Here is an 18,755-nt window from a genome sequence, read left to right on the forward strand (position 1 = left end):
ACACTGCATCACCCTCGACTGGGGCCACAGAAAATACTTCACTGGGCCGCAGGTTAGACACCCCTGTTCTAGATTAAAAAGAAAAAAAAAAGGAAGAGATAACCATAAAAATATTCAAATATTTATCCGATTTCCATCAGGGATAAGGCAGCAGAATTTTCCACAGAACAAAAAAGCAAAGAGCCAGGATAGGGAGCTAAAAAGAGAGGTTTGAGGGAAACTGGAGAAACTAACACTGGACTAAGAAATGCCCAAAGACGCCTGGAATCGCCTACAAGAAGTAGAAGCAATGAAAACAGTGACAGATTTTATGCATTCATAGGACAAACAAGGAACTGGTAATGACAAGGAAGAAAAAAAGACTAAAATTGAAAGGGGATAGATTCCGTACGAACATAAGGAAGTTCTTCTTCACCCAGAGAGTGGTAGAAAACTGGAACACTCTTACGGAGGCTGTTATAGGGGAAAACACCCTCCAGGGATTCAAGACAAAGTTAAACAAGTTCCTGCTGAACCAGAACGTACACAGGTAAGGGCCGCCGCGTGAGCAAACTGCGGGGCACGATGGACCAGCGGCAATTCTTATGTTCTTATGAGTAAAGCAACAGGAAAGGGCAACTAGGCAGACCTGATGGGTCAGTAAATTGTCACAGCACTGAATTTGAGGTCATGTTTCAACACTTCCAATGCAAAAATAGGAACACTATTCAACTTGCAAAGGAAGTTGTTTGTAAAACTCTATAAGAAGTACTGAAGACAGTAAAAGGAACCCTTTTCTTCAGTGTAAAGATAAATCCCTGCGGATTTACGTTCATTAAAAACTTAATATGCTGCGATTACAAGAACAATTGTCAAAGCGATGTACAATAAAAATTTAAGAAGAGAAAATACTAACACAATATTAGAAAAAGAAAAATAAGTCATAACATATAATCCAAGCTAAATGTAACAACATTTAATCCTTGAAATTAAGTAAGCAAGCCATACTTTCCTGTATTTTCTCAGATTGTCACACATAATTGCATACATTTTTTCATATTTTCTATACAAACATAACATCTTCCACCACATATATTCCAATTCAGAAACATCCTTCAATAAAATATTTATAGAATGTTGGAGGGGGGGTTGGAAGTTTAGCTCCCGTTTTTGTTTTTTTTGGGGGGGAGGATGAGGGGGAAGAGATAAGGGAATGGGGGGGCTTGAGTTCTGCTTGATATTGTAAAACTTGACATTTTGTCTTCTTCTTCGTTCTGCATTGTGTGCTGATGGTGTGCACTGCTGCTTGTTGGATTTATCATCAATAAAAATTGCTTGAACATAAATATTTATAGAACAAAAATTTCATAACATAAAACATTTAGAAAAGAACTCCGTATTGGATAGGACAGGCGACAATCTATCATCCAAAAAGAAGAACCATCACATAACAGAATGAGGAGAGAGAGAGAGAGACACGTCAGACACATTAGACCTATGCAGTAGCAATAATTCATGTGAAAACAATGCAGGGAGAAATCATGAGCTTACTAAGGAGATGCCACTAATACAGAGGCTTTGCATCAAACACTAGAAGAATGTGAAATCAACAATTCCATTGTTCATGTACATATGGTTTCGGAAGTCTAAAAAGGCAATAAGGACAATGGTTTGTCATGAATACCATACATTTACCAGATGGTTCTGGATCAAGTTGGATACACAATACCCAATCCTCTGAAAGATAATCTGGGACATGCAGTCTCAGCTTTCCACAAGACGCCAAGGCCAGCGCTGGCCTGTAGACTCAGCAATGCCTCACAAGCATAAGACACAACTCAGGACTGTGGCGTAGCGAGGGTTGAGAGCTGCCCGGGGCTGTGGCACCCATCCCCTGCTCTCATCTCCGCATCCCCCCCCCCCCGCTCCTTCCTTGAACCTCCTTCCGCGTGCACTCCCCCTGCTCCCACCTGCTGTGCACGCCCTTCTTCCCTTGTACCTCTAGTTAAGGATGCTCGCAGCGGTCAACAGTGTGCTCCTCGCGACCCCGTCTGCTCTCCCTCTGACATCACTTCCTATGCGTGGCACCTGGAAGTGACGTCAGTGGGAGAGCCGATTGGGGGGGGGGGCCACAAAGAGCACACTGTTGACTGCTGCGAAAAACAACTTCAACTACAGGTTTAGGGGGACGGGAATATGGAGGGGAGGGGAGGAAGGGCACGTGGAAGGGAGGAAGGGGAAGAGGCAGAGAGGAGGAGGGGTGCCAGTGTCCCCACCAACATGGTGCCCAGGATGGACCACTCCCTCGCACCCCCGCCTTACTATGCCACTGGTCTCAGCCCTGCCTGGATAATGCTTGCACAGTCTAGAAAGCACAGTTACTTACCGTAACAGGCGTTATCCAGGGACAGCAGGCAACTATTCTCAACATGTGGGTGACGTCATCCACACAGCCCAGATGAGGACAGCTTCGCAAGCTGATTTGCTTGCAGAACTTAGAAAGTTTGTGACTGCCACACCGCGCAAGTGCCTTTCTGCCCACACAAAGGCGCATATCTCTTCAGTTCAGATAGCTAGCAGAGAAGCCAGCCCAGGGAGGTGGGTGGGTTGTGAGAATAGTTGCCTGCTGTCCCTGGATAACACCTGTTATGGTAAATAACTATGCTTTATCCCAGGACAAGCAGGCAGCCTATTCTCAACATGTGGGGAGACCTCCAAGCTAACCAGAATGGGATGGTGGGAGAGTTGGTAATTCAGGAGAATAAATTTTGTGACACTGCCTGTGCGAAATGGCCATCCCGTCTGGAAAAAGCATCCAGATAATAGTGAGAGGTGAATGTATGAACCGAGGACCAAGTGACCGCTTTGCAGATTTCCTCAATAAGAGTAGATCTAAGGAAAGCTACTGATGCTGCCATGGCTCTGACTTTGTGGGCTGTGACTCAACTTTGTAGATGCAGTCTAGCCTGAGCATAGCAGAAAGAGATGCAAGCCGCTAACCAGATGGAGATGGAGCGCTTGGAAATCGGATGTCCCAAATTGTTTTTTGGATCGAAGGAGACAAAAAGTTGAGGAGCAGATATATGGGGTTGAGTGCGTTGCAAGTAGAAAGCCAAAGCACGCTTACAGTCCAGAGTATGAAGAGCTGTTTCTCCAGGATGAGAATGAGGCTTTAGAAAAAAACACTGGAAGTACAATTAATTGGTTGAGATGAAATTCTGAAACCACTTTAGGTAAGAATTTAGGATGAGTACAGAGGACCACCTTGTCATGAGGGAATATTGTGAAAGGTGGGTCCACTGCTAAAGCTTGTAGCTCGCTGACCCTGTAAGCAGATGTAAGAGCAACAAGAAAAACCACTTTCCAAGTGAGATATGCAAGATCAGCCCAATCCATTGTTTCAAAAGGAGGCTTCATCAACTGAGCAAGAACAACATTGAGATCCCAAACCACTGGAGGAGGTTTGAGAGGTGGTTTGACATTGAAAAAACCTTTCATAAATCTGGAAACCACAGTATGAGCAGAAAGGGGTTTCCCTTTGATAGGCTGATGGTAAGCAGCAATTGCACTGAGATGGACTCGAATGGATGTGGATTTGAGGCCTGATTGAGATAAATGGAACAGGTAATCCAAAACTGCAGACAAGGAGGTAGATCGGGGCTCCTTGTGATGAATGGTACACCAAACAGAAAACCTAGTCCATTTCTGATGGTAACATTGCCCAGTGGTAGGCTTTCTAGAAGCCTCTAGAATGTCCTGTACAGATTGAGACAACTATAGAGATGCAGTCAAGTGGAGAGGTACCAAGCTGTCAGATATAGAGACTGCAGGTTGGGATGAAGTAGAGACCCTTGACTCTATGTAAGCAGAGAGGGAAATACTGATAGAAGCAGAGGCTCCCTGGTACTTAGTTGAAGTAGAAGGAAGTACCAAGGTTGCCTGGGCCACCGAGGAGCTATCAGAATCATGGTGGCATGCTCCTGTTTGAGTTTGACAAGAGTCTTTAGAATCAGAGGGAATGGAGGGAACACATAGAGAAACAGAGTCATCCATTCCAGAAGGAAAGCATCTGCCTCAAGGCGGTGAGGAGAGTATATCCTGGAGCAGAACTGAGGCAGGTTGTTGTTGTGGGGAGACGCAAAGAGATCTATCTGAGGAGTCCCCCACTGAGAAAAAAAAATGTGATGAAGAGGCGAGGAATTGAGTGTCCATTCGTGACACTCCCTAGGACTCGACTCTTGTATAGAGTGCATAGGCTCTAGACATATTACCAAACTCCTGAGGCATAATGGTCTGGATCATAGCCTGCAAATGTGAAACTGAGACTTGATCTGGTACATTTGGTGTGGCTATAGTCTCCGAGGAAGAGGAGGAAGAATGACACCTCGATTTGGAGACATGCTTCTGGGCAGCTGCAGAACCACTGCTGGAAGAGACTGCTGCACTACCTGACCTGGGGAAGACAGCAAGTAAAGCGGATCCTTAGGAGAAGACTTGGAAGATTTGCTCGAGGACGAGGACTACCCAAATGAGAAAGGCTTGATGGAGATAGAAGGCGGGTGCCCCGTAGAAGACTTGACAGGAGCTGAGGTCGAGGCCGAAGATTTCTCCACCTGACCTGTGACCAGCCGGGACATTGAAAAACTAGCCACGGCAAAAATCGAAGCCCGCAGGTTGATGCCAAAAGGCAAGCTCCGCTGTGACACGAAGAAAATAAAGAAAATTCAAAGTGTGTATTTTTTTTTTTTTTAAGTAAAATAAAAACACGCAAACACAGCAACCCTGTCTTAAAAAGAACATAAGCCGCAGTGAGAGAAGGCACGAAGTTTAGAACTAAGTCTAGCGCAGAGTGTCGAAAATAAGACTTCTCGGCTCCGCGGAAAACAGAGAACTGAGGAGACGTGTGCCCTTGCATCCGGGCTCCGTGGATGACGTCACCCACATGTTGAGAATAGGCTGCCTGCTTCTCCTGGGATAAAATATGTTCTATCCATCCAGCTGGTGCTGTTGACTATCACTCTCATTGGCAATCACTCTGTTAGCAGTGCCTCCTAACCATGAGTGTCGGAACAGGGGAGGCCACAGGGGCCATGGTGTCCCCATAGATGGGTGGTGACCGGTCAGTTCCTAACCACCCCCACCTGGCGCTGGACTTTTAAATCTTCGGGCAGGCCTGCTCGTTGACTCTGCGCGACAGCTGCTGCTAACCAGGTAAGTGCCTTTGAATATGGATCCCATGGATAAAGCGACGTACATAATTCAGGAGTGGAAAGAGAAAAGATACATCAATGACATCAACACCAACAAGAACTATGGGGTCCTTTTACTAAGGCACGCTAGTGCGTCTTAGCGCGCGCTAAATGCTAACAAGTCCATTATATCCTATTTAGCACACGCAGACACGCACGTGCAAACACACTAGCGCACCTTAATAAAAGGACCCCTAAGAGGAAGACGTGTATTTGGGGGGGGCTGCGTGCGCAGCACGCATGCTCATGTGTGTATTTATGCTATCAATTATGCTTAAAAATTAAAACTGCAAGCAAATTGCATATACAACTGGGTTAATTTTTGCACATATGAAAGAAGTGAATGTCCCTATGAGGCCACCACACGTTGCATATGATCGCAGTCTTTTAGGTTCTCTGTTAGTGCTTGCCTCAAATTACACTAAAGGTACCTGCCATCTGACAAATTTCAGCATCAATGAATCTGGATTAGAGAATAGTTTTGGACAGGAAAGATATTTCATTCTATTAGTGGATCAAGATTGCTGCTGATGGCCAGATCTCACCACGACTGGGTAGGTAGAACCAACATTTCAGTCCTCATGCTGTGTCTTCATACCCTGAGGAAAGCCACATCATGATGGCTGAAACATTGGTTCTACCTACCCAGATGCGGTGAGACTGACAAAAGCAACAATCATGAAGCCAGCTGCGGAAGCCTAAGAGAACCTTTTAGTAGATCCTTGATTTCAAAATATGTAAGTAGACATGAAGAGCCTGATTCTGTATAGGACGCTGGTTTCTGCAGGCGCCTAACAAATGGCTGAGAATCACACACCGACGTCCTATACAGCAGTGTTTCTCAACCTGCAGTACACATACCTGTGATAAGAGTGGATAGCGTAGCTGGTTTTAAGAAAAGTTTGGACAAGTTCCTGGAGGAACAAGTCCATAGTCTTGTTATTGAGAAAGACACTGCTTGCCCTGTATCAGTAGCATGGAATATTGCTACACCTTGGGTTTTGGCCAGGTACTAATGACCTGGATTGGCCACCGTGCAAATAGTCTACTGGGCTTGATGGTCTAACTCAGTAAGGCTATTCTTATGTTCTTATGTACGCAGGATGGTCTCGGTTAGGGCGCTGGTCTTTGACCTGGGGGCCACCGCGGGAGCGGACTGCTGGGCACGATGGACCACTGGTCTGACCTAGCAGCGGCAATTCTTATGACCTCCTGGGATCTCTCCCTGCCCCCCCCCCCACTGAAACCGCCACCGCCGATTCCTCCCTGCCCCACCCTGAAACCAACTCTCCCACCTAATACACTCCATTCCCCCTGCAAGGTCCAGCATCTGTCTTTGTGTCCCTATTGTTCCAACTCCCACCTAGTTCCAATAACTGTCCTCATCCAAGGGGACCCACCATCTCCATTCTGTCGCACCAATCCCCCCCCACCCCCACCCCCAGAGTCTACTATCCCTTTCCACAACACGCATATCACATTTTTCCCTCTCCTCATAATCCAGCATCTCTTATTCCTTCCATTGGCTGGTTGACCCTGATCCACATCCCCTTGGCTTGCTGGCCCCGATCCACTCTTCCAGCATTCGATTGCTATCAGCCCTGCCTTCGACCCTGTTCCCGCTAAACTGGGCAGCAATAACAGAGACAAAACCTAACCTGCCTTCAGCTGTGGTCCCGCTAAACCAGACGGCAAAAACGAAGACAGAAGCCGCGGGACCTTTCCTCTTGCCTGCATTACTATTCACTATAAGCTCTGCTGGTCTCAATCCTGCCCCTCAAAAACATGAAGTCACTTCAAAGGGGGGCAGGATCAAGACTGGCAGAGCTTATAGCGATGTCCTACGGCTTCTGTCTTCGTTTTTGCTGACAGGTTTAGCGGTACCCCAGCCGAAGGCAGGGCTGATGGCAGCTGTGAGCTGCCTGGATCGTGGGTCCCCTTGAGCTGTGGGGCTCAGGGCAGCTGCCTTGTTTCCCACCTCCTAACCCTAGCCCTGGAAGGAGAAGAGATGCCCGGACAGCCTCTTTGCCTTCTCATAATGACGGTGGGCCCATCTGATGTTTTCGGGCCCGAGGCACATGCCTACTGGGCCTACCCTTTAATCCGGCCCTGGCAACCAGAGACTCATGAAATCACCAGACAACAAAGGTAGGAAAAGTGATTTTATTTTCAATTTAGTGATCAAAATGTGTCCGTTTTGAGAATTTATATCTACTGTCTATATTTTGCACTATATTTCTATAGTTGGTACTGAGGTGACATTGCATATTTTTAAGTCATTTGCCTTGACCTCTTTGAAAAAATCCTGAATAAATGATAATTAACATTTTCTCTGCATTCAGTGCTTTGTGTTTTTTTTAATTTTGTGTTTATCATTATGTATTAATAAGATTATATTGTGTGCATATGAAAAATGGATGGAAGAAATTGCATTACAATTAGTATTATTATTGGGGTGGAATCAGGGAAGTAGTTTAGGCGGGTCTGGGACAGAGCTTGGGTGGGGGTACTCGGTTGATATGTGTTAGACTTAGGGGGTACTTAGCTTGAAAAGGTTGAGAAACACTGCTATACAGAATTGTGTCGACCCTAAGGGACAGATGTCCATCCCTGCCTGATTCTGTAACTGGCACCAATGTCACAGGTGCCGGTTAGAGAATCGCGTCTGATCCCTTGTCATCAGTTGATTTTTGAAACCCCCCCCCCCAAAAAAAAAAAAACCACAAACCTGCTGTGATCAGCTGAGTGGCTGCGACAGGGAACCCCTGAACCTCCTCGAGAAGTCAGCCAGCAGGAGGGATGCCCACTCCCTCCCACCAAAACCCCCGACAACCCCCCAACGAACTCAGACAGCAGGAGGGATGTCCACTTCCTCACACTGGAACCCCGAACCCCCACCCAGAAAGTTAGCCAGGCAGGAGGGATACCCACTCCCTCCTGCCTCAGAATCCCTCCCCCCAAAGTAAGCCATACTGGACAGATGCCCACTCCCTCCTGCCCTGGGTGTGGCCTAAGATTCTGTTTGGCCCAGGTGCCTAAGGTCCTTCCTATGGGAGGGGCCTTAGGCATCTGAGCCAATCTGGAGCCTTCGGCTCCTCCCCAGTGCATCCCAGAATGCACCAAAAAGGGGAAGGTCCACCATTTTGGAGTAGCAGGCCAGCCAGCCAGAGTGTGTGAGCATCCCTCCAGCCATACATTCAACTGAAAGGTATGGGTGGTTGGGAGGTTGGGGGTAGAGTTAGGGGTGCAGGTTCTTGAGGGTTTCAAATTCAGAGGGGGGGTGTCAGGAGATAGTGGACATCCTTCCTGCCCGGCTTACTTCACAGGTGGGTGGGTGATCAGGGGTTCCGGCAGAAGGGAGTGAGCATCCCTTCTGCCACAGAGTTTGCATGAGGGTTCAGGGATTTGGCAGGAGGGAGTGGGCATCCCTCCTGCCGGGTGACTTCGCCGAAGGGGGTGGGGGGGAAGAGGTTGCTGGTTTCAGCAGGGAGATTTCCTTGCCGCAATCAGCTCTGCAGTTGCATCTATTTGAAATGTAGATCAGGATTTTGCTAGCCTACATTTCAGATGTCTGTCATGGCTTTAGGAAGATGCCTAGGGCCACTTAAGTTCATCCAAAGTCACTTCTGGGCAAAATCACTCCCACACCCAGCCTTGGGTGAGCTTAGGTGTCCCTATATATCTCCCTAGACCCGCAAATACATCTACAGTGTAGGCCGCCTGCCTTCAGTAGGTTTTTTTCTAAAAATGTGCATCCCGATTGGCTGCTTAGACAGCTATAGGACGTCTACTGTTGCCTAAAATCAGGACACCATTTATAGAATTTGCCCCACAGTATTTTCTGTTGACATGAATTAATTTTTGTAATTTGATTAGTAGATTTATCCAAAGAGAACAGAACCCCCAACATTTATCAAAATACTCCAACCATGTCATGGTGTCACACAGAAGAACCTTTGATGCAGAACATTTTTATGCTTTTCATTACAGGCAAAACTGTTATTGGACTCGAGACAAATCAACAGCATGGAAAAGCAACACAATGGATTCCACATTGCACAAGGCGAGAGCTGGAGGCTTTTAACAACCACAATATACAGAATATCTAAGGAACTGAACCAAGTTTAACTAGTTAAATGACGCTTCTAAATGAGTCATTAAAGTTCTGTAAGTGTGGTATATGACTGACCACTAAACTACAATCAGTGGTGGTCAAGGTGATCAACTTAAAGGGATACCAGGATGAGTCAGGAAGGAAAAGGTAAACTGCAGTGCAGAAGATTTAATAAATGAATTCTTACAAACACTTTGGCAATCCTCTGATGAGTTCCACATCGCAAATACCGTATTTTTAAGCAAATAACGCGCATACGTGTAAAACGCGCCCACTCATATTGCGCGCGGGAACCAAGCATTTATGTAAAATAATTTCGGTATAGCGTGCCCGCTCCATTTGGACCGCAGATTAACTCTTTCGTAGCTGGGCAATTTGCGTTCGACCGGGTGAATAGGGGCGCTTACATTCATAAAGTCGGCCCACAGACCTAACCAGTAGAGGGATTAACAAAAACCCGGGATGATGGCGTAGAGGGGTCCAGGAAGCGCCTTAGCTCCACCGGCGGGGACTGGGAAGGGCCGAAATTATCCATACCCGTCTCTGCAGTATGGGTGTCTCAGAATGTAAAAAAAATCTGTAACGCGCTCACAGATATAACGCGCATGCTTACTCCGTGTTTGTAAAATCTTGTATAGCGCGTGCGTTATATGCGTAAAAATACGGTAAATACATTTTTTTTTAAAAAAAAAGGAAACAAGAGGGGAGAATGACAGCTTACCCCTCGTAGCTGCTGGACACCACTGAAAATCCTCATCACTCTATCAATCTCCTGCTCCAGCCTCCTGGCCCAATACTGCATCCTGTGAGTGAGAGAGGGAGACAGCGCAAGAGTCAAAAAAAACCACATTTAGTAGATAACCAGGATAATTGAAGTGGAAAGGGATAGGAAATCACTGCTCTAAGCTAAATTTATTGCAGCACCAGATGTGGACAAAATACCAACAAACCTTCCAGGCTCTGAGAGTTATGACCGGGTAACCTAGATGCATCAAGATTTAATTTGAAAGTGAAGCAAAGATGGACATAAAAGCCACATATCCCCTAATAAAAGGAAATGGTTACGGGATAAAGTTAGGCCTAATGGTTCCTACAGAGGGCTGAAAACCAGGGGGACTAGATTCCATTCCCACTACAGTTCCTTATTGCCTTGGGCAAGTCACATTTTAGCCACATTTTCAAAGCACTTAGACACACTTTTATGTGTTTAAGTGCTTTGAAAGTGAAGCCCCAGGTACCAAAAAAAACAAAACCCCTTAGACTGTGAGCCCGCCAGGAACAGAGAAAGTGCCTGCATGTACTATGTATACCACTTTGATTATACCATAGAAAGGCGGTACTCTTTACCCAGGTCGCTGATAAGTTCTCAGCCCAACCAAGACGAGAATGATGTGGAGCCATGAAGCTTACAAGTTATTCCACACTTTTAGATTTAGTGATATGAAACGAAGTGTAAAAAAAGTATGGAATAACTTGTTAAGTTTCATGGCTCCACATCATTCTCTTCTTGGTTGGACCGAGAACTTTTCAGGAGTCCCTCCTCTCTCAGGCCTCTCCTACAAGACCATCCCACTCCTGAACTCTTCTCCCCAAAAAAAAACAAAAGCATCCCCCCTTTTGAACCCGCTTCCCTCTATAAGCTTCCACCTCCAAAAGACCCCATCTCTATCCCCTACAGCTCTCCTGTCCTACTTTAAGAGTCCTTAGTGGTCTGGTGTGCAGAAAGCAGGAGTGATCTCCACTTCTCCTGCCTATGCCAGGGTTCAAACTGGCTGCTGTGACCTCTAGCGGAAGTCTTGCTACATGGGATCACTCCTGTTCACTACAAAAGATCACTTGGGCCCCTTAAGGAAAGCCTGGGGGTATACAAGGGGTGGAGGGTTCAGGAGGGGAAGTTCATGGAGGAAAAGCTGCTGAGGGTTGGAGGGAGGGTGCTCTTGTGGGAGGGGGGAGGGGTGGAGATCTTGGGCAGGTCTGGGAAGAGTTTTGGCAAATTAAAATAACTAATATTCAACCTGCTGCCTGGTTAGAAGGCTAAATATAACTCGTTAACTTAGAGGGAGGCTGTAAGAGTCTGAATATTCAGTATAGGGACCCACAGAAGTACTGGCACTGAATATTCAGGGAGGGGGGAGGTTAAGTTTGTACCTGAGACATGGAGGGCTAAGTGCCCTTCAGGCCTGGCAATGGCTATGCTGTGGTTAAACCCCAGTATTTTGGGTAAGGATTTCCCTTTCCAAAGGTTCAAGTTCTCAGAAAGATTTATTATTCTTGGCCACTGGCCAGACTTTGTGTTTAGGTTTCACACAGAAAGAGTAGCCCGAGACCCTCGTGTCGATGGGCGTAGGATAACACGGGGCTGGCAGGCCTGCGTGTTGCCCATCGACTGGGGCCGTCGGAGGGGCGGCGAGTGAGGGGGGGGGGGCGGTATGATTGGCTGTGTAGGGCCGGACAATTTCAAAGTGATTGGCGGTAGTAGGAGCGCGCGGTGGGGGGGGGGGTGAAGTTATAAAAGGGGAGAGTGTGGAGGACCCAACCGTCGTGGGTCCTCCTGAGCCGGTTTTTGATTTCTCACCTTCGTGGCGTTCGGTGTCCTCTCTACTTGTTGGCGATGGCGGAGCGATTGGCGGCGGTGGAGGAGCAGGAGCGCGACGTGGCCGAGATATCGTTTCGGGCATGGGACTCGTTGGTGGAGGACCCGGGAGAGCAGGTGGGTGTAGAAGGCGGGCTTGAACGGGGCAGGCCGGAGCGACGCTCAAAATGCGATGCGCTTTCGGCGATCGCTCTGGCTGGCTCAGCGGGGCTTGTGAGTGGGCGGGTTTCGGGGAAGGACCGGCCGGAGCGCGTTGCTACGCAGAAGGGGGCAGGGCCCAAAAAGATCTCCGGGAAGAAAAAGTCGGGCGGGCAGGCGTCCGCCCGGCCTGGGGACCGCAGCTGTGCAGCTCCTAGCATAGTGCAGGAGTCTGTGGGGGAGGTGCGATGTGCAGGGCCAGCTCTCCGTGCCGCGTCGGGGCAGTCTGGGTTTCTGGGTGAGGCTTCCGGGTCTGGTGTGGAGGACCTGAATACAGCACCTGTGTTGGGGGTGGATGGGTTGTCCCATGGGGAGGGGGGCAATTCTCAGCCATCGCCTCAGCCTTCTACTAGCTGGGGGTCTGGTGTTTGGGGTGGGAGTCCCACGGGTCCTTGGGGGTTGCCGTATGGCATGATCCCTTGGTGTTCTGGGCAGCAGGGTTGGGGTTCAGGTTCTTTGCCCCCCTTCTGGGGGGGTAGTGGGACTCCGGGATGGATGGGTGGCTCCTGGCCTTTTGGGGTTGGAGGCCCTGGTTGGGGTATGCAGGGGGGTGGTGTTCCGGGCTTTGTTCCTGGTTGTGGTTTCTTTTCACAGAGTCCAGCGATGATTCCAGAACACCAGTGGGGTGCAGCGGGAGCGGCTCCAGGTCCCTCTACCGGCAGCGTGGATGGAATCTCTGATCGGCAGAGTGGCGTGCGAGCTTCGGTGACATCGGCGTTGGAGTCAGCGGCTCTTGGCGGAGGCGTCGCTGGTCCCTCTTCGGGTGTGGTGGTTGCTGGCCGTGGCATCACTGTTGAGGATCGCCGATCGGTGGCGTCTGCAGAGGCTGCTGCGAGTGGCCTCTCCTTGGATGAGGCTGGACCTTCCACTTCGGGTAAGGTTGCGCCTGCTGTGGTTTCTGGGGCGAAAACTGGGGGGCGGAAGGGTAAGGGGAAGCGGCGGCGCAGAAGGGATTCATCCTCTTCGAGTTGGTCTTCCTCTTCGTCCTCGTCTTCCTCATCGGCATCTTCTTCTCCTCGGGCTGGGCCGGTTAGGGAGGGGGGTCCTGTGGGAACGGGGGGCGTGATGCAGCAAGGGGATGGTAGAGGTGTGCCGGCGTTGGTCGCTCTGACCGAACTATGGGAGCGAGTACCACGCGACTTACGGCACAAGATTAGGCGACGTGCCTGTATTGACATTTTTCGTCTCCTGGAGGGTAGGGCACATCGGCGTAGCAGGAAAAAATCCAAACGTGCAGGGGGTGCGGTTAAACCTTTGCCAGTCTCGCGGTCCATCCTTAATTGGATACGGGCATTCATGCGGCTAGCCAGTGTTTGGGGGAGGTCCCGTCCTGAGGATTATGGTTTATTGTTAGCGTACGCCGATTCTGTACTAGATGCGTATCAGCGCTTTGGTGGCTGGACGTGGTTAAATTATGATGAGGCTTTTAGGGACAAGATGGAAGAGAACACACATATGTCATGGGGCACGCAGGACGTTAATCTGTGGCTCACCCATATGTCCTCAAAAGCTGGGGTAGCCCCTGTGGGTGTGGGTCGTGCGTCGGCAGTTGCTCTGGGCGGTGGGCGGCCCTTTCGGCCCGGGATGGGGGGGGGGGGTCTGGCGGAGGAGGGCTCGGTGATGTGTGTTGGAGATTCAACAAGTCCAGCTGTTCCTTCACGGACTGTAGATTTCGACATGCGTGCTCCCAATGCGGGCAGCCGCATTCCCTCCTTAAGTGCCCCAAGAAGCAAGCGGGAGGTCCTCCAGGGGTTGGCAAGTAGTGGTGGGTCGCGTGCGGTTCCTACTCCAGTCTTGGTAGGTAGGTTGCTCCCGTGGCTTCGTTGTTATAGGCCGGTGCGTGTGGCTCTTCTATTGGAGCGTGGGTTTTCTGAGGGTTTTGAGATTCCATTTCGGGGGGAGTTGATTGGGGTTCGGGCACGTAATTCGTCCTCTGTTACACATTTGGGTGCCGTGGTCCGCCGCAAATTGGAGGAGGAATTGCGGCTGGGCCGGATTGCGGGTCCTTTTCGGGAGCAGCCTTTTCCGGTTATGATGGTGTCTCCTCTAGCGGTGATCCCTAAGAAGGAACCTGGTAAGTTTCGCCTCATTCACAATTTATCTCGGCCCGTTGGGTCTTCCGTGAATGATGGTATTCCGAGGGATCTTTGCACGGTTCGTTATTCATCCGTTGATTGTGCCCTGCGGCTCATTCTTAGGGCGGGCCGCGGTGCTTTGTTAGCCAAAGTGGATATCGAATCTGCCTTCCGACTGTTGCCATTTCATCCGCAGTCTTATCCGTTGTTAGGTTTCCGCTTTGACGGTGCTTATTTCTATGATCGTTGTTTGCCTATGGGTTGTTCTATCTCGTGTTCCTATTTTGAGATGTTCAGCTCCTTCCTGCACTGGGTGGTGGTTCAGCGGGCTGGGTTGGATGCGGTCGTTCACTATCTTGACGATTTTCTGTTCATAGGACCGGCGGATTCGGATGACTGTTCGCGTTTGAGGGGCGCCTTTGAGTCCATGGCTGCTGAGTTTGGGATACCGTTGGCGAGGGACAAGTCTGAGGGTCCTGTGTCGTCTTTGGTTTTTCTAGGGATTGAGCTGGATTCTGAGAATTTGGTGACTCGTCTTCCGGTGGGTAAGGTTCAGCAGCTGCTTGGTCTGATTGAGCGTGTTTTGTCGGCGCGTAAAACTACTTTGCAGGTAGTTCAGTCCTTGATAGGCTCTCTTAATTTTGCCTGTCGGGTTTTGCCCATGGGGCGTGCCTTTTCGCGTCGATTAGCGGCTTCCACGGCGGGGGTTAGGGAGAAGCGACATTTTTTGCGGCTGTCTGCGGGAGTTCGAGCTGATCTGCGTATGTGGGCTTGTTTTTTACGCGACTTCAATGGCTATTTGCCTATGCAGGCTCCTGAGGTGTCTAATTGCGACTTGGAGCTGTTTTCGGATGCGGCTGGAGGGGTGGGATTCGGTCTGTACTGTCAGGGGGCGTGGTGTGCGGAGCGCTGGCCACAAGCTTGGGTGGAGAAGGGTATTACGCGGAATATTACACTCCTGGAATTGTTTCCTTTCATTGTGGCCTGCGACTTGTGGGCGGATAGATTGCGGGATAGGCGGGTAGTGTTCTGGTGCGATAACCTGGGGGTGGTGGAGGTGGTTAATAGACAGGTGGCGCGTTGCCTAGCGGTGAATGGGTTGGTGCGAGCCTTGGTTTTACGGTGTCTGCGTCTTAATTTGTATCTCAGAGCGCGACATGTCCCTGGTTTGCACAATGGAATTGCTGACGCTCTTTCTCGTTTCCATTTCTCACAGTTTCGTCGGCTGGCGCCGGAGGCTCACGAAGAAGGTGCTTTGATGCCGGCGCATTTGTGGAGCCTGGTCGAGAGGGAGTGTGGGACATGCTCCGCCTGTCGGTAGCGCCGGCTACTTGGTCTCATTATTCAGCGGGGTTCCGTTTGGTGGCTACTATTCTTTTCAACAGAGGCTGGACACCTGGGGATGTGGCCGAATCCTTGCTGGAGGATTTCGTGTTGGATTCCTACAGGACCCAGCTTTCCCGTCGAGTGGTTCAAGGGCGTTTGGTTGGGTTTGCCTTTTTCTGTCGGGCATTGGGTTGGTCATGTCCTGCATCGGGTTTCCTGGTGCGTCGCCTGCTTCGAGCTTTGGGGAGAGCGGTGCCTTGTAGGCCTGATTCTCGTTTACCTATTCAGCATGCCTTGCTGGTGCAGCTGTTGGCAGTCTTGCCGGATTTGGCCCACTCCCCTTATGAAGCTGGTATGTTTCGGGCGGCTTTTTCCCTTGCTTTCTTTGGTGCGTTGAGAGTGGGGGAGTTGCTGGTGAGTGCAGCTGACAGGGCTAGGGGGCGCGGTTTGTGTGTTCAACATGTGCAGTTAGGTGACACCGAGGTGGAGATTCATGTGGTCAGCTCCAAGACTGATCAGGCGGGACGCGGGCAGTGGCTAGTTCTCAATAGGATTGCGGGTTGTATTTCTTGTCCGGTGTCTTGTTTGCGGGAGTTTTTATCGCTGCGAGCGGTGGGGTCCCCGATTTTGTTCATGCATGCTGATGGGGTTCCTCTGTCCCGGTTTCAGTTTCCGGCGGTTGGGGCGTTGGGCCTCAGGAGCCTTTCGCTCTTACATTAGACCGGCCGAGTCGGGTAGAGGGCAGAGGGGGAGAAGGGAGAATCAGTAATTTGGGGACTGTTGTGTAGCGCGTGTGTAGAGTCATAGTTCTGGACTGTTGCAATTTGTTGTTTGCTTTTCAGGTGCGGAGCGGAGCAGTACGGCAGTGTGGATCATTGGCCACTCCTTCATTCATTGGGCCGGCGAGAGGGCCTTGTTGCGTCCTGGAGGTCGACATCTTGGGCTGGGACATTTGGGCATCCGGGTATCCTGGTGGGGGCAACGGGGTATGAGGTGGCATCAACTTTTGCCATTTTTGTTTCGTTTGCGGTCATGCCCTCGTCGTCCGGACGTGCTTATTCTACATTTAAGGGGTAATGATGTTGATACATTGCCGGCTAGGCAGTTGCTCAACATCATTAAGGATGACTTACGAGTTATTTTTGACTGGTTCCCGAGTACACGGGTTATTTGGTCGGATGTCATTCCGCGGCCTCGGTGTTTGGCGTCTCGACGCTGGACTCGAGGATTGGCCAAGTTTAATCGGCAGATTGGAAAGTGGGTTGTGTCCCAAGGTGGTAAGCAGATTTTGCACGGGTGGGTCGAGGTCGGTTGTGCGGGGCTTTTTCATAAAGATAAGGTTCATTTGTCTGATGTAGGGTGGGACCTGCTTTTAGATGACTTTGCGGTGTGTTGTGAGAACGTCCTTGGTTTATGTTAGCCGCGGCTTGTTTTTCTTGGGGGGGGGGGGGGCCTGTGGGATCACAGGCCTGTGGCGGATCTCCCGAGCTACTGGGTCATTGGGGCTCATCCGGTGATGAGCGGTGGGCCGGCGGGGTGCCGTGCCTGGTGGGTCAGGTGACCCGGATAATGGGGCATGAGGGACATGCCACTCCTCTGACCCTTGCTGGGGTGGCAGGGTCGAGGGCATTGCAGTTTATGGGTAGCTCGGGAGGAGCTAGGGGAGTTTATGTTAACTAATGTTATCATTGAAATTATATTACGTTACTTGTTATGATTAATAAATTGAGCTGCGGTTAATTACCAACAATTGTAGTCAGAGTATTTTTGGGGGGAATGCTTGGGGAGTATGGGGGGGGGGAATCTAGGTGTTGGGGTTATAGGGCAACAGAGGACGTGTCCATATCCCGCTGTTAAGAGTAGCCCGAGACCCTCGTGTCGATGGGCGTAGGATAACACGGGGATGGCAGGCCTGCGTGTTGCCCATCGACTGGGGCCGTCGGAGGGGCGGCGAGTGAGGGGGGGGGCGGTATGATTGGCTGTGTAGGGCCGGACAATTTCAAAGTGACTGGCGGTAGTAGGAGCGCGCGGTGGAGGGGGGGGTGAAGTTATAAAAGGGGAGAGTGTGGAGGACCCAACCGTCGTGGGTCCTCCTGAGCCGGTTTTTTCCCTCCCACCCACCCCATGTTTTTCCGGTAGTTGGGAGTGCTCGGGGGCGGATCTCCCGAGCTACTGGGTCATTGGGGCTCATCCGGTGACAAGCGGTGGGCCGGCGGGGTGCCGTGCCTGGTGGGTCAGGTGACCCAGATAATGGGGCATGAGGGACATGCCACCCCTCTGACCCTTGCTGGGGTGGCAGGGTCGAGGGCATTGCAGTTTATGGGTAGCTCGGGAGGAGCTAGGGGAGTTTATGTTAACTAATGTTATCATTGAAATTATATTACGTTACTTGTTATGATTAATAAATTGAGCTGCGGTTAATTACCAACAATTGTAGTCAGAGTGTTTTTTGGGGGAATGCTTGGGGAGTATGGGGGGGGGGGGAATCTAGGTGTTGGGGTTATAGGGCAACAGAGGACGTGTCCAGATCCCGCTGTTAACAATTCCACCGTTTCAAAACTAAGAAAAGCAAAGAGTTTCAGCAGTAAACACAAATGCAGCTTTTCCTCCAGCAACTGGCCAACAGCCACCTCAGCTGTTGCAGTTAGGTAAACTTTCAACTATCTTAGCTTCTATGCCAGGTAACGACACTGGATACAGAGGAGTACAGTATAGCAATACTTTCAGGCAGGTTCTTAAGGTAGCTGGTAGCAATGCTTCATTTTAGCAAGGTATTTGCTCCTTTATACAGGCTGAGCAGGTTCTTTGCATTAAGGCAGCTTCTTACCCAAAGGTACCAATATCGGCTTTACCTCCTTTACAATTCACAAACTAGCAGATATGAAAGAGACAGTTTCAGAACCGCTTCCAGACACAGCTGTTGCACTGCTCCTAATTAGCCGCCTCTGTTCCAAGTTACCTTTTCTCTGGGCTAGTTTTGAAAGGAAAAACCACTAGCTCAGAAAAGCCATTTTCTTCGAGGCAAAACACTCAAAAACCAAAGCACAGTTTAAAGCAATGTCCTCCTCCGAGAGATAATGGCACAATTCAGCACACTCTCAAAATCCATAATCTCAATGTCATTAAATGGCTCCTCTCCCAGTCTGGCTGGGAAAACCAAACCGTCCCCCTCTGCCTCTCGTCTCCTCCCTCACCTGCCTTCATTTAGGGAGCTCCAAACC

General features: G+C 49.9%; 1 protein-coding gene across 3 annotated transcripts in view; it reads right to left on the reverse strand.

Annotated features, from left to right (window-relative positions):
* Window positions 1-18,755, reverse strand: part of CACNA2D2 (calcium voltage-gated channel auxiliary subunit alpha2delta 2) — a 1,199,719-nt gene that overhangs the window by 1,089,644 nt on the left and 91,320 nt on the right. For all 3 annotated transcript variants that reach the window (XM_033926190.1, XM_033926189.1, XM_033926191.1), the window contains exon 2: window positions 10,064-10,145. In XM_033926190.1, coding sequence (XP_033782081.1) covers window positions 10,064-10,145 — 82 coding nt within the window. The remainder of the gene's footprint in view (window positions 1-10,063; window positions 10,146-18,755) is intronic.

The sequence above is a fragment of the Geotrypetes seraphini genome, chromosome 17, assembly GCF_902459505.1.
Source record: "Geotrypetes seraphini chromosome 17, aGeoSer1.1, whole genome shotgun sequence".
In the NCBI taxonomy this organism is placed as follows: domain Eukaryota; kingdom Metazoa; phylum Chordata; class Amphibia; order Gymnophiona; family Dermophiidae; genus Geotrypetes; species Geotrypetes seraphini.